Raw genomic sequence first — 13,806 nt, forward strand, 5'->3', positions numbered from 1 at the left:
TAAAGTTTATTAATGATATGTCTACCGACACAACATGTTTGTGATACAATATTAGTTATACGGGCCTATTTCGGTTACATAATTGGCTCACCCCAAACCAAGAATAATTAATTAGAGTGATTAATTTGACATTTATTGATTCATAAAATACATAACTAGAAATTAATTATAAGGACTATTTGAGAAATAAAAGTCAAATGTTTGTATTATAGTAATATGACCATAATTTAATGAAATATAAGTGGCTAAGAAAGGCTCCTTGATTTCCACTCTCTATATAAGGGATGGAAAACCAAATGATCCTTCTTGCAATAAACCATAGTTCAAAAACCATATCCCTACCTCTCTTTTAAATCTATGATGTAAAAGATTAACCAGAAAGATTTTGGTCATGTTTGCTTGAACACCAAGAACACCAAGGAGCTTTTTTGCTTGAAGAAGGGGTGTAATTCCTTTAGAGCGGACTGCAGCTTGAGTTCTTAATCTTATTGCCATCATAGAGGTATTTCTCAAAACCGCCCCTTGATAGTTAGTTAGTTTTTATTAATTATGAACAATAGAACAATGGTTCAATCAAGATTATTATTTCGATTTTTTTTTCCTTGCGTGCCTTATACTATTATCAATTCGACCATCATGATCCAACAATCTTGTGATCTCACGATCTTAAAATCCATAGATCTACTTGTGATGTCGGTCTCAGTGAGACCTTATCAAGAGTAACATATAGCACAATATAGTTGGATCTACCTTATGATCATAAGATCCTAATATGATATGATCTGATTGTAGCATCATGATCCAACAATCTTTACTCTTTGGTTTACATAGTAATCTAATTTATATGTTGGTTATTTGTAAGTTGAAAATTTTAGGATTTAAGAAAATGATAAATCACACAATCTAGGTGACCCATGTGGGAGGTCAATCACATAATATTAACGATAGTTTAGGTGTGTTAGGATTAAACCATTAATCATTGTGTATTGAATTTCGCACCTCAACTACTATAGTAGATAAAATTTTAGGTTTTATAATGGAAATGGTATTGATGCATCATTTATAATGCTAGATAAAATTGGATAATTAGATTCAGAGTTTACATTATAAATGCAACCTTATTATTAATTTATAAATTGTTTCTAATATGTGACCTCGTAGATAGAGATGAATATATATGAATTTTCATATTTTAAACATAGAATTATTTTCTTTTGTTAATTAGTGACTTTTGTTTGTGATCCGATATCACGATCAGGGCAGACCCGACCCAGACGATGTATAACCTGGGTGGTCGTTCTGGGCCCATGTCTCCAAACATCCCAAAATTAGTAGAGTACATGGTATATAAAAATAGAGAAAAAATTAAGTTATCTAAAAATGTCAGTATAAATATTTTTCTTTAAATTTTAGTTGTTTGTGTAATGTTGTGATAATATTTGTATTTTTCAATATTAATAGTGAATTTTATAACGATATTTTTATTTTTAATTTAATTTTTATTATATTTATGAATTTAGAAGCCTAGGTGGATTAGTAAGTGGCTAGTTATAGATTGGGTAATCTTGGAAAGAGGGAATAGTCAACACATTTGATACCGTGATTTTGAAAGCCTTTGATGTCAACTAGCGCACATGACGTGCCAAAATTTTAATTTACTCTAAAAAATTACATTACTTTACTAGAAGACAATTTAATTAATTACAGTAGTAATTTTCAAAATTGACACTATCTATATTATAATACCTAGCATAGCTGACTAAAAAGGTGCATGTGTGACTTTGGTGCACGGCAGATAGGAGTTTTAGAAATTGCGCGTTGTCACCGCCGCCCGCCACCGCCACTAACACAACGAGAGACAATTTTCTCACAAGAAAGGCACATGCTGTGGCTTGCTGCCGGAAACTGTATGTTGAATTGCGGAGGGACGGAGATGGTGGTTCTTATTGCTTTGAGTTCTTGAATTTCCTTTTCTAGCCTTTTGTTATCACTTTTTAGTGCTTCACAACACTTCTTAAGTAGTGTACAGTCTACTTCATTTTGCTTTAGTTTCGTCCTGTTGACGCTAGTTAATTATAAGTAAATAACGGAATAAAAAGCAAATTTAAACATGAAGATATTTGATTCTGTACCTCGCTCGTCTATTCTGGAACCATACCTCAACTTGTCGTTGCTGTAGAACAAGACTTGTTGCCAGGGCTTGCTTTTGCTTCTATGTATAAAAAGAAAAGATAGAAGAAAGCAGTATAAGAACATGTGTGAGCCTATATTGCTGATCAACCAGATTAAGTTTTGGCTCCATTAAATTGAAAAGAAACCATGTCTTTGTTACTCACACGATTAAGGGTGTCATGTTGTTTGAAGCTTTCTTCCAACACTAAAGTTTGTTCATTTGTCAATCTCAGTTTCTTCCTTGCACCACGTCCTTCGGATTCATCTTGGTCAATTTCAATAACAGCTTTCGACAACACCTTCTCCACCTCTTGACTACCACCGTCTCTCTCCCTCTTGATACTTGTCGATTTAGAGAATGAAGAAATTGTATTGACAGTCGAGTTTGAAGCTTGTGGTATCCAGTTGATTGGATCTGGATGCCTTTCTTGATCTCTACCTAACCCTAATTTCAAACAAGGGACGCACCGATCCCATTTCAGAATAGATTTCCTTTCTAGTTGTTCTTGTTCTTGCTCTTGCTCTTCATCATGAAGATAAATAAGATGGTTTGTCGGAAAACCATGATCGCCTAAGCTCAGATTTAAGCTTGTGACGCAAGAAACCTCATGATCCATGTGTTAAGAAATCCTACCGATTTTAGTTACGAGTTGAAGGGAAAAGTTGCTAATTTATGTGTGTGTTTTAGTGCATTGAGTAGAAATAATTAGAAAATTACATACGTGGAATCACATTGAGGTGAAAGTGGGGATGGATTGGGTCCCAGGGGAGGGGAAGGGGGTTGTATTTTAGTCTTATTATGAAAATAGTTATTCCCTACATTGGCGCTTATGTTGTCAGCTATTTCTGTAATGTTCTGTTAGGCTAAGGGGGTTGTATTTTAGTCTTATTATGAAAATAGTTATTCCCTACATTGAGTAGAAATAATGTTCTGTTAGGCTAAGGGGTATGGTTACCACCAGCCTACTCAAAAAGTCACGCCACATCAGCGCCACATCACCTCCACTACAAACCCACTACTAACTCACTAACCTTTGGAAATGGTTACACTCAACATCATTTTTATTTTTCTTTTTTATATTTTTTTGACAATATTATCTTAAAGAAAAGAAAGAAAAAGAAACTGTCAAAAAAATGGTCCACCAATCGCATTCGTCGTCTTCCTCCGTAGCTAGCTTCATGTCACAAGACACCTACCCCCATTGGGGCGGTGTTCACGCGTGGCTAGGGCTGCCACGTAGGCAGCACGCGTAGCCTTCCTGACTTGATAGCGGATAGCCTTACATATGGATTGTTCTTTTCCCTATTATACATGGTCTATATGTGTGTAATTTATTCTAACATACTGTTTAATACATGAACATGGATCGTTTGTAAAATTTTGATTTTAGAGAATGACTATTTCTAAAATGTCCTATTATATGGGGACTATTTCTTTAATATTGAGGATCTTTTTTCTTTCTATGGTATTATGTATGGTCCATTTCTGCAATTACGATATTACACAAGGCTTGTTTATGTAATCCTGTTATTATACGGAGACAATTTTGTAACATTATTATCTCAGAGGGACAATTTTGTAGTTATTTCTTACGCGACACAATTTTGTAGTTATTTCTTACAAGACCATTTTTGTAACTATTTCTTATAAGGACTCTTTTCGTTACTTTACAAATCTTGTAGGGACCATTTCTACAACTATTTCATACATGGACCATTTTTATAAGGGATTGTTTTTTCTAGTGACTATTTCTATAAAGGGATAATGACTTAATATATTTTTGATTTTTGTCATTGATTTTTTTTCGTCCATATTACTTCTTCAACTTGTTAAACTTTACACATTCAGTCCTTATGATCGGCTACTTCATGTTAGCCGGAAAAAATGACTTAATAGGGTAATATATTTATCACTTTTTACACATTTAGTCATTAATATTTTTGTACACATTTAGTCCTTAATGTTTTTTTTGTTGCAAAATAAGTTATTTTTATTTTTTTTTACTCATTTAGTATTTTTGAATGATTTGTTTAGGTTTTTCTCACGACATCTTACGTGGAACAATCATTAATGAGGTGTTTGAGGCTTTTGATGCTTATGTCCATCGGGATCTCGACTATTTGATTGCTTATGTCATGTGTTCTGAACGGCATAACTTCTTCGTACGATCTCATATTTTAACGATGTTTATATCCATGTGTTCGTATTTTAGTCTACTACAATTTTCATTTAGATCACTCCCGTTTTTATGAATGCAAGTATATATATATTTTTTTCATAAAATTGTAAATAAAATGATATTACATGTTAACGGGAGTAATCTTAACGAAAATTGTAGTAGACTTAAAAAACGAACATATGGATATAATGATCGTTAAAATCTGATATCATATGAAGAAGTTATGACGTTCATAACACAATACCTAAGCCAAACAACAAGACCTATGCAACCAAGCAGTCGAGATCGCGATGAACATAAGCATCAACAGCCCCAAACACCTCATCAATGATTGTCTCACGTAAGATGTCGTTAGAAACACTACTACAAAAAGCCACATAGAACCCGCCTTATAGGACCCGGTTTTTTAAAAAACCAGGTTATATTATGCAAAAACCGGGTTTTATAATGGGAAGTGTAATATGACCCGGCTTAAAGCGAACAACCGAGCTTTATGCTAGATTTAAAAAACTCGCATAATATTGACATAACCGGGTCTTTTAGCTATAAGGTCATATAACCCGGTTTTTCTAATACAAACGTGTTCTATGGGTACAAGGAGTGGTTTATAAGATGACTAAAGGATCCAATTTTTCAAAAACCAAACTCTATGTCTGCCAACGCCCATTTTTTTGACGTGTTTATTTCCAAATCATAGCACTAGTGACATGGCACCATATTTAATAATCTCTATGTAATTACAAATTGAAAATATCATTCTCATTTTTTCAACAAACTCTTTAATTATTGTATATACAGTCAAATTTGTGCAGAAATTGGCAGAAATTCAATAATCAAATTAGAAATTTGTATGCAGTTGAATTCTGATGTAAGATTATCTAATGCTTAGTTGCAATGTTTAACTCGTCCAGAAAACCATCAGGTACAATCAAAGACAAACTTTCACCTTTAGTTCTTTAAATAGGATGTCTTAAACATACTTTCAAAACAAGTCACACTAGGAAGCCATATGACCCGTTTTCAAAAAGCAGCTGTTTTTACTTCATTTAGCAAGGTCTTTTTACTTCATCTAGCAAATGCAAATGTGGCTTAATGACTTTTTTTTGTTTTGAACAACTATGACTTTATTAAGCACACACAAGAGGAAGTTGGAACAAAGTCCAGTAGTAAGCAACAAGAAGAGCCAAAGAAACAAAAGCTAAGCTAAACAAACAAACAGATAACTAAAAGCAATATGAAAACACCCCACAAGGGTAAAAAGGTCCAAATAGCAAAGATGTATCCCACTAGCAACCTAGAGAGCACTGCAAACCAGGACAAAAGCACACGGATGAATAGAAGCAAAAAACTTCAGTCAACAAGCACACCACACCAAAAAATGCCAAGCAGGGGCAAAATGGTCAATAAACCAAAAAAAACCCCACCAACATGTAGAAAGCAAATAACAAGGACCACAAATAGAACCGTAGAAGATCAAGAAAGTATGCCAGCAGCTCCAAACAACACCGGATAGATGATGCCTGCATATTTCACTATTTAATATCCTTATCACGTTGAAATTCATGGACTCTGAAAAAAAAACAGATAAGATATCTATTACTCAAATACTTAACCGTTCATGGATAAAACTTTAAATTTTAAAGTTTAAAAGATATTGATAAAAACATGGACTGAAAGATAATGACCACTGATTCCAATGATTATCTACTTAATTGCTATATTTTCTTCCATTGACGCACACATAAAAACAGAGAAACCATATGAAAAAAGTTGTATTTATTCATCAATTAGCATACACAGAAAGTCACACGTGCAGAGAATCGATAAATCTTGTATGAAGGAGATGAAAATCGTATGATACAGCACACGTATTCTTCTTCATTAAGTCTGAGTATGTATCTTTAATCTTATTGTAGACTTGTAGTGTGTTAATTTAATCATATGTTTAATTTAGAATTTTCGTTTTTTTAACAGTTGAGGTTTGTGGTCAGCCTCAGATTTTCACATTTGAGTCGGTTAATGTTTAATTTTTGAAAACTTACATAAAAGTTGAGCAGAGTCAGAAGCTGTGAACGACATAGACCATTGCAAAGGTTCAACTTCCTCAACAACCAAAGCCATCTCTAGTCTTGCTGCAACCTTCCAAATATCCCCTGGAATTATAGATATCATTAATCCTTTCCCTTTCATCTTTGGCACACACATTCAAAGGTAACTTCCAGACGAGAACATAAAATTTCATTATATTTAAGTAGAATTGAAAATCTAAGACAGGTTCCAGACGATGAATATCACAGGAATATTTTTTGAGACTTAATTGAATCATAATATTTTTTTATGTAATTACAGATGGATCTTAGTTACTGGAAACATGGAAATAAACGTTCAGACTATGAATACTTGCAGGATCACCATTGTGTGGACGTTATGCATATCGAAAAAAGTGTTTGTGAAAGCTTGATAGCCTTAATGTTGAACATCAAGGGAAAGTCAAAAGACGGGTTTGGGTTTAGTGTTCGAGAAGATGATGTTGACGACACCACTCACTTACGGTCAGATCATGATAAAGGACTATAATTATTTTAACCCAATGATAAGCTTGGACTGTTTGGCCAGGTCTATCTAATGTGGAAGTAAGGTAGCTTCAAGGCTAAACAATAAAATAGGAAAGTTATTATGAGTCTTTTATTTGAATAAGGATTATTATCCGGTTGTTTAGTTATTTGTTTAGACTGAGATACTTATTTCTAATTTATAGGATTTTGTTTAAGATTGTCTAGCAGGTCATTATAGATATGGTGCACCATTGATTCCTATTTTTAAACAATTAATAAAGCTAATCAAAGGCTATTTTGGAGATTACATGTTCTTGAATACAGGCTGTCCTTTTACCCTAAGGATCGAATCTCGTAGTTATGTTCCACATACTTTGTAAAGTAAAACAAGTTATTCAATATGAAATGTGAAAGTGATTGTAAATTTGCACTAATTTAGTTGTCATCAATTGATTAATGATTATGAATTTGTAACTTTATAGGAATATGAAGTAAAACTATAACTCATATGAACTTTAAAAGTCAAAACAAATTTGTGACCTTTTATGTTGTTAAAATCAGAGGTAACATTGATGTAGATTTGTAACACTAAACACTCCTTAGTTCTTACTTAAAAAATACATCATCAATACTTGTTAACCTTTTATGTTCTACCAAAATGGAATATGCTAATAAAGCAAAACAAACAAGGTACCTCTAATCAGGCGTGTCCGGTATTTTTCCCGATGAATTTGGTACCGTTACGGGATTGGGAAATGATACTAACTGCTCATCTCTAATTGTGTGTTAATCATGATTTAATTCACAATATACAGCACCAGAATCACGAATTACACCACACCGGCAATGGAACTCCTTGTCTGACAAGTTCTATTGTTCACACACACATACGCATACAAACATTTTATTGAAACAGTTGGATATGATGCTTATAATTAACAGAAGTAAAAAAAAAAGTTGTGATGTTACTATCAAGTAGGAGAAGAATATAGGAGGGTTAAGAGCATTTATTATAGCATGACAAGGGTACAGACGTGTGAGGGAAAATGATAAAGCAAAATTAATCTTAACCTTATCGATTAGCCTTCACTTTTCAAAATGACAACTAATATTATAAGAAAAATCATATATTTAAATTATAAAGCTGATGATCTGATGAAGATACACACAAAATATATATATATATATATATATATATATATATATATATATATATATAATATAATAAAATTTAAAAAAAAAACAGATCACATACGACTGGGATGGAAACTATTAGCTACAACACATGTGTTCTTCTTTATTAAGTCCAAGTATGTACCTCTAATCTGACCATAGTGTTTACTCTGGTTTAGCTTTTATAAACTACAAATTGCAGTGTATCACACCAGTATTCTATTTTGGCAATCTAAATAAATGGGTTCAAAGATGATAAGAGTTGTGGTAATTTAGAATTTATTTTTCTTTTTCTATTCTTTTTTATAATATTTTATTATAAAATTAAAATGTATTTGATATTTTTAAATAGATGACGTAAATTTAAAAGTCACAAGCAAATTGTATATTGTATTTATAGCTCAACTTCATTCATCTGTAGTCATCAACTTGCCTTATTTTGTTTGACCATTTGGAATGAATACAATTCATATTTATAGTTTCTGTCAACGAGATTTTGTAACTCAATTTTCTTTATAAAAAAAAAGCATCAACAATACTGTTATCAAACTAGCTTTAAATTTATATGACCAAAGAGTGTTATCAAAGTAGCTCTAAATTTAAGTCAATTTTCATTTGACCTTTCTGAAGGTCTTCATTGGTATTGTTTATGTGATAAATAGTCTTGTAATATTATAATTCTTAGATATTGATACTTAAAATACGTCTTATACTTTTTTTGTTTATGTTATTCATGTATCTAAACCACCAACAAAAACACCCTGCCCAAAACATTTGTTTGACTGTTTTTCAAATTTACTGCCATTGAGGATAAGCTGATAACGATCAATGCAGAATAGTTATATAATAATTGCATAACAAAAGTAACTAGTATAGACAATGGAAACACCTTAAACCTTAAGTGGTGACATCGTTTTCTTCTTTTTTCCTGTTTCTTCTCCAAACCTTGGAATAACCCTGCAACAACAAATAAGAAGTAAAGAACAGATATAACTGAAATTTAATAATTGTATTCAAATGCTAATCTGAAAAAATAACAAGAGAGTGGCAAGCTAGCAAACCCATCACCTGAGCCTTTTGGGGTTATATGGTGGAAGGTTGTAGAACATGGGCGACTCATATTCTGGGATAGTAAAGGTTATCAACCGTAGATATCTAGTTGGGCTTTTGGGGGAAAATATACAAAATATGACAGATTGAAAGAGGGAATCAACTGATTGGTAAAAGATCGCCATATGAGATTATGTTTTCGGAGGTTTTGATATGTGACTACGGTAGAGTATGAAAGACACGATGCAGTCATTGATAGGGTAGAAGGTGAAAGAGACCTTTGGCGTGAAAAATAAAGAAAGTCCCGCCTTCCACTAAATTAGTTTTTTCTATAATATTTGATGTTATAAAAAAGTTATTTATATGCATTTCTATTTAATATCTATCAATTAGATAAACGATTTTTAGCTACTCATATAACAAATAATATAATTTGTTTTAGGATTAAAACCCAATCAAAATAACAATGGATTAATAATAATAATAATAATAATAATAATAATAATAATAATAATAATATCTTATTTTATTACATAATTCGTTATATGACTTATTTACTGTTTGTTTGAATATTGCAGGAACTTATTGAATCATCAAATAATACATTACTCATCTTGTCTAACAAGTGAAGATAAGGTATTTTTATTACTTTCAAACACTCAGTCATATTTTAGTAAGATTAAATTTGTATTAGGTAAATTACAAATGCCTTTAGATGTATTCTTAGTCTTACATGCATGTTATTAATATATGGTTTATGTAATAACAGATGGATAGAATTAAATGTTCATGTGATGAATATTTGGCATGTTTGGGTGGTTTTCTTAAAGCTGCAGAGGAAAATCAGGTGAATAAAGGAGAAAGCTACATATGGTGTCCTTGTGTAGATTGTCAGAACTGTCGTATGTACAATAATTCTGCCAAAGTACAGGAACATATAATAATTCGTGGGTTTATGAGAGATTATATATGTTGGTCACGACATGGGGAGACATTGGTTAATCGTAATGAGGTTGTTTCAGAGTTTAATGATGATAACAATGATTCAAACAATGACAAGTACGATGACTTATCTGGAATGTTACATGATTGGGAGGACAATGTCGTTGAAAAGGATTATGAACATTTTCAACAATTATTTGACGACTCAGAAAAACTGTTGTATACCGGGTGTATGAAGTATACCAAACTATCTGCTGTTTTGAAACTATTTAACCTAAAAGCAAACAATGGTTGGAGTGATACAAGTTTCACAAATCTTCTAAAGATTTTGAATGATATGCTTCCTCAAGATAACGAGTTACCTATTTCAACATATCAAGCAAAAAAACTAATGTGTCCAATGGGAATGGAAATCGAAAGAATACATGCATGTCCAAAAGACTGTATGTTATATAGAAACCAGTATGCAGATCTAGATAAGTGTATCACATGCAGTACATCACGGTATAAGCAGAATAATCATACAGAAGAAACCATTGATGTGAAAAAGAACCACCTGCTAAAGTATTGTGGTATTTGCCTATTGTGCCTAGATTAAAGTGGTTATTTGCAAACGCCAAAGATGCAAAATTAATACGATGGCATGCCGATCGTAAAATAGAGGAAAAAATAGGACATGTGGCTGATTCCCCTCGATGGAGAAATATTAATTCCAGTTTTAAAGAATTTGGTCAAGAGATTAGAAATATTCGGTTCGGACTTAGTTCTGATGGAATTAATCCATTTGGAAGCCTAAGTAATCGTCATAGTACATGGTCGGTTCTTCTTTGTATCTACAATCTCCCACCTTGGTTATGCATGAAAAGAAGATACATCATGATGTCATTACTAATTCAAGGTCCAAAACATTCGGGAAATGATATCGATGTTTATTTAGCTCCATTAATTGAGGACATGAAAAAATTGTGGAGTCCGGGTGTCGAAGTGTATGATGCATATAGTGGGGAAAATTTCCAACTTCGGGCCATGATTTATTGCACAATAAATGATTTTCCAGCATATGGGAATTTGTCTGGATACAGCACAAAAGGAGCAAATGCATGCCCAATTTGTGAAGATGACACACAGTCGTTATGGTTGTCAAATTGCAAGAAAAATGTATATATGGATCATCGAAGATATCTTCCAAAAAATCACCCATATCGCAAGAAAAAAAAGGTGTTCAATGGTAAAACTGAGGAGAGGACAGCAAGGAAACCATTACGAGGAGAGACTGTATTTTCTCGTGTTGAAAATCTAAACGTTATATTCGGAAAATTCAAAGGTAATGGTAAAGGAAAACATAAACGTAAACGTACAGGTACAACTCCTCCCAAAATTATTTGGAAGAAAAGATCTATATTTTGGGAGTTACCATATTAGAAGCACTTGCAGGTTCGCCATTGTCTTGACGTTATGCATATTGAAAAAAATGTTTGTGAAAGCTTGATAGCCTTATTGTTGAACATCAAGGGAAAGTCAAAAGACGGGATTAATGTTCGAGAAGACATGGTTGAAATGGGAATTCGCCCCGAGCTTGCTCCTATTAGGAATCCTGGAAAGTGTACGTATCTGCCTGTAGCTTGTTATACCATGTCAAAGGATGAGAAAACAAAATTTTGTAAGTGCTTACATGGTGTAAAGGTTCCATCAGGGTATTCTACTAACATTAAGAAGTTAGTGTCAATGAAAGAACTAAAACTATTTGGTATGAAGTCCCATGATTGTCATGTTTTAATGTCACATATGATTCCCATTGCAATTCGTGGAATACTACCAGACCGCATTCGACACACAATCACAAAGCTATGCTTGTTTTTCAACATGATTCATTCTAAAGTTATTGATCCCGAGGTATTAGATTCATGGGAAAGTGATATTATCTTGACATTATGCCAACTCGAGATGTATTTCCCACCTTCGTTTTTTGATGTCATGGTTCATCTGACATCTCATATTGTTAGAGAGATAAAGTATTGTGGGCCAGTATTCTTACGATACATGTATCCATTTGAGAGATATATGGGCGTCTTAAAAGGGTATGTAAGGAATAGGCATCGACCAGAGGGTAGTATTGTTGAAGGATACGCAACAGAGGAGGTAATTGAATATTGTACTGACTATCTACAAGGTGTTGATAGTATTGGCGTTCCAAAATCTCGACACAAGGGTAGACTTGTAGGGAGTGGGACAATTGGATTGAAAAAGATCATTCCAAATCGAGAAGATTTACAACTTGCACATTTTACAGTCCTACAACATATGACAATCATTGCTCCATATATAAATGAGCACAAAAGAACACTAGAGATGTCAAATCATGGTAGGAGCAATAGATGGTTGGTTAAGGAGCATAACAAAACGTTCTCACGATGGTTAAAAGACAAAGTGAGAGCAAGTTATGGCATCGATAGTGTGGATCAAGCTGTAGTACATCTGGGGAATGGTCCTGAAGATCTTGTGGCAACGTACCAAGGATACGACATTAATGGTTATACATTTTACACTAATCAACAAGATAGAAAAAGTGCACTCCAAAATAGTGGTGTAACAGTAATAGCCTCGACTGAAGTATATGGAGATAGTCATGATACAAGGGTGAGGATCGCCAAAGAATCATATTATGGTGTCATTCAGGAAATATGGGAATTGAAATATGATTCCATCATTATACTTATGTTAAAATGCAAATGGGTTGACAACCAACGAGGTGTTAAAGTTGACAATGATGGTTTTACAGTTGTTGACCTTTCCACAAACGGTTATGTATCAGAACCATTCATTTTAGCTAAACAAGCTACCCAGGTATTCTATGTTGAGGACCCAAAGGAATCGGGAAAGCACATCGTCATGCATAGCAAACGACATATACTTGGTGTTGATGATGTTGTGGACGAGGAAGAGTACGAACAGTTTGATGAACTACCCCCATTTTCTATCGGCATTCCATCTTCAAATGATGATGTTGATGACACCACTTACTTACGGTCAGATCACAATGAAGGAATATGGATATCATAACCCATATCTGGGGCAAAATGAAGAGGTTTTGGGTGAGGTCTCAGACATAGATAAGACAAAGATATGATTTACGATGAGACGTGACATTATTTAATATGTTTTAGTATCGTTTGAATTTTAATTATTTTTGTTTGTATTAATGTTTTAGTTGGAACATGTTTCCATGGATGTTTTTAATTTTCATTTGGATGTTTAAGACTTAAGTTTCTAAAATTCGGATATGTTTGCATCAAGAACTTATTCATGTTTAATTATCAATTTTATTTATGGAATCTCACCCACGAACCCAAATCTGGCCCACGAACCTATGAACCCAAATCTGACCCACGAACCTGTGAACCCAAATCTGACCTACGAACTTGCCAGCCTGTGAACTTATATAAATACGTGGGTTGACTGGTTATATATGGGTTTATATTCTAAACCCGCCAACCCATGACCTTTATAGTTAAATGGGTCGTGTTCGGGTTGATATATTTTGACTTGCCAACCCGCAACCCACCAACTCGATCACGACACGATTGTCAGGGGCAAAAACGTCAAAGGCACCAAAAATGCACCAAATTACCAAACTAGTAAAGCATAACTGCATGTGTCAAGACCACCAAGTCAAACCAACCAAAACAAAAACAACCGGAGACCGATAAATGCATGTGTCATGTCACACCCTCGAA

At 33.4% G+C, this 13,806-nt stretch overlaps 1 protein-coding gene and 2 long non-coding RNA genes across 3 annotated transcripts; 1 reads left to right on the forward strand and 2 right to left on the reverse strand.

The window, feature by feature from the left end:
- Positions 1-327: 327 nt before the first annotated feature.
- Positions 328-7,315, forward strand: LOC145136055 (uncharacterized). Its single transcript, XR_013720195.1, has 4 exons — positions 328-502; positions 5,485-6,243; positions 6,327-6,563; positions 6,702-7,315. It is a non-coding gene; the product is annotated as an uncharacterized LOC145136055 (long non-coding RNA).
- On the reverse strand, positions 1,752-2,905 carry LOC145138463 (homeobox-leucine zipper protein HAT9-like). Its single transcript, XM_079072546.1, has 3 exons — positions 2,337-2,905; positions 2,133-2,212; positions 1,752-2,056 (listed from the first exon to the last, which is right to left on the reverse strand). Exons 1-3 carry the CDS (start codon positions 2,787-2,789, stop codon positions 1,822-1,824), a joined length of 768 nt encoding a protein of 255 aa, XP_078928672.1. The 5' UTR covers positions 2,790-2,905; the 3' UTR covers positions 1,752-1,821.
- Positions 5,799-9,426, reverse strand: LOC145136056 (uncharacterized). The gene is made up of 5 exons (XR_013720196.1): positions 9,149-9,426; positions 8,970-9,037; positions 7,602-7,777; positions 6,395-6,505; positions 5,799-5,921 (listed from the first exon to the last, which is right to left on the reverse strand). It is a non-coding gene; the product is annotated as an uncharacterized LOC145136056 (long non-coding RNA).
- Positions 9,427-13,806: the final 4,380 nt, after the last annotated feature.

This window comes from Lactuca virosa, chromosome 9 (genome assembly GCF_052849685.1).
Source record: "Lactuca virosa cultivar CGN04683 chromosome 9, Lactuca_virosa_CGN04683_v6, whole genome shotgun sequence".
NCBI classification, from domain to species: Eukaryota; Viridiplantae; Streptophyta; class Magnoliopsida; order Asterales; family Asteraceae; genus Lactuca; species Lactuca virosa.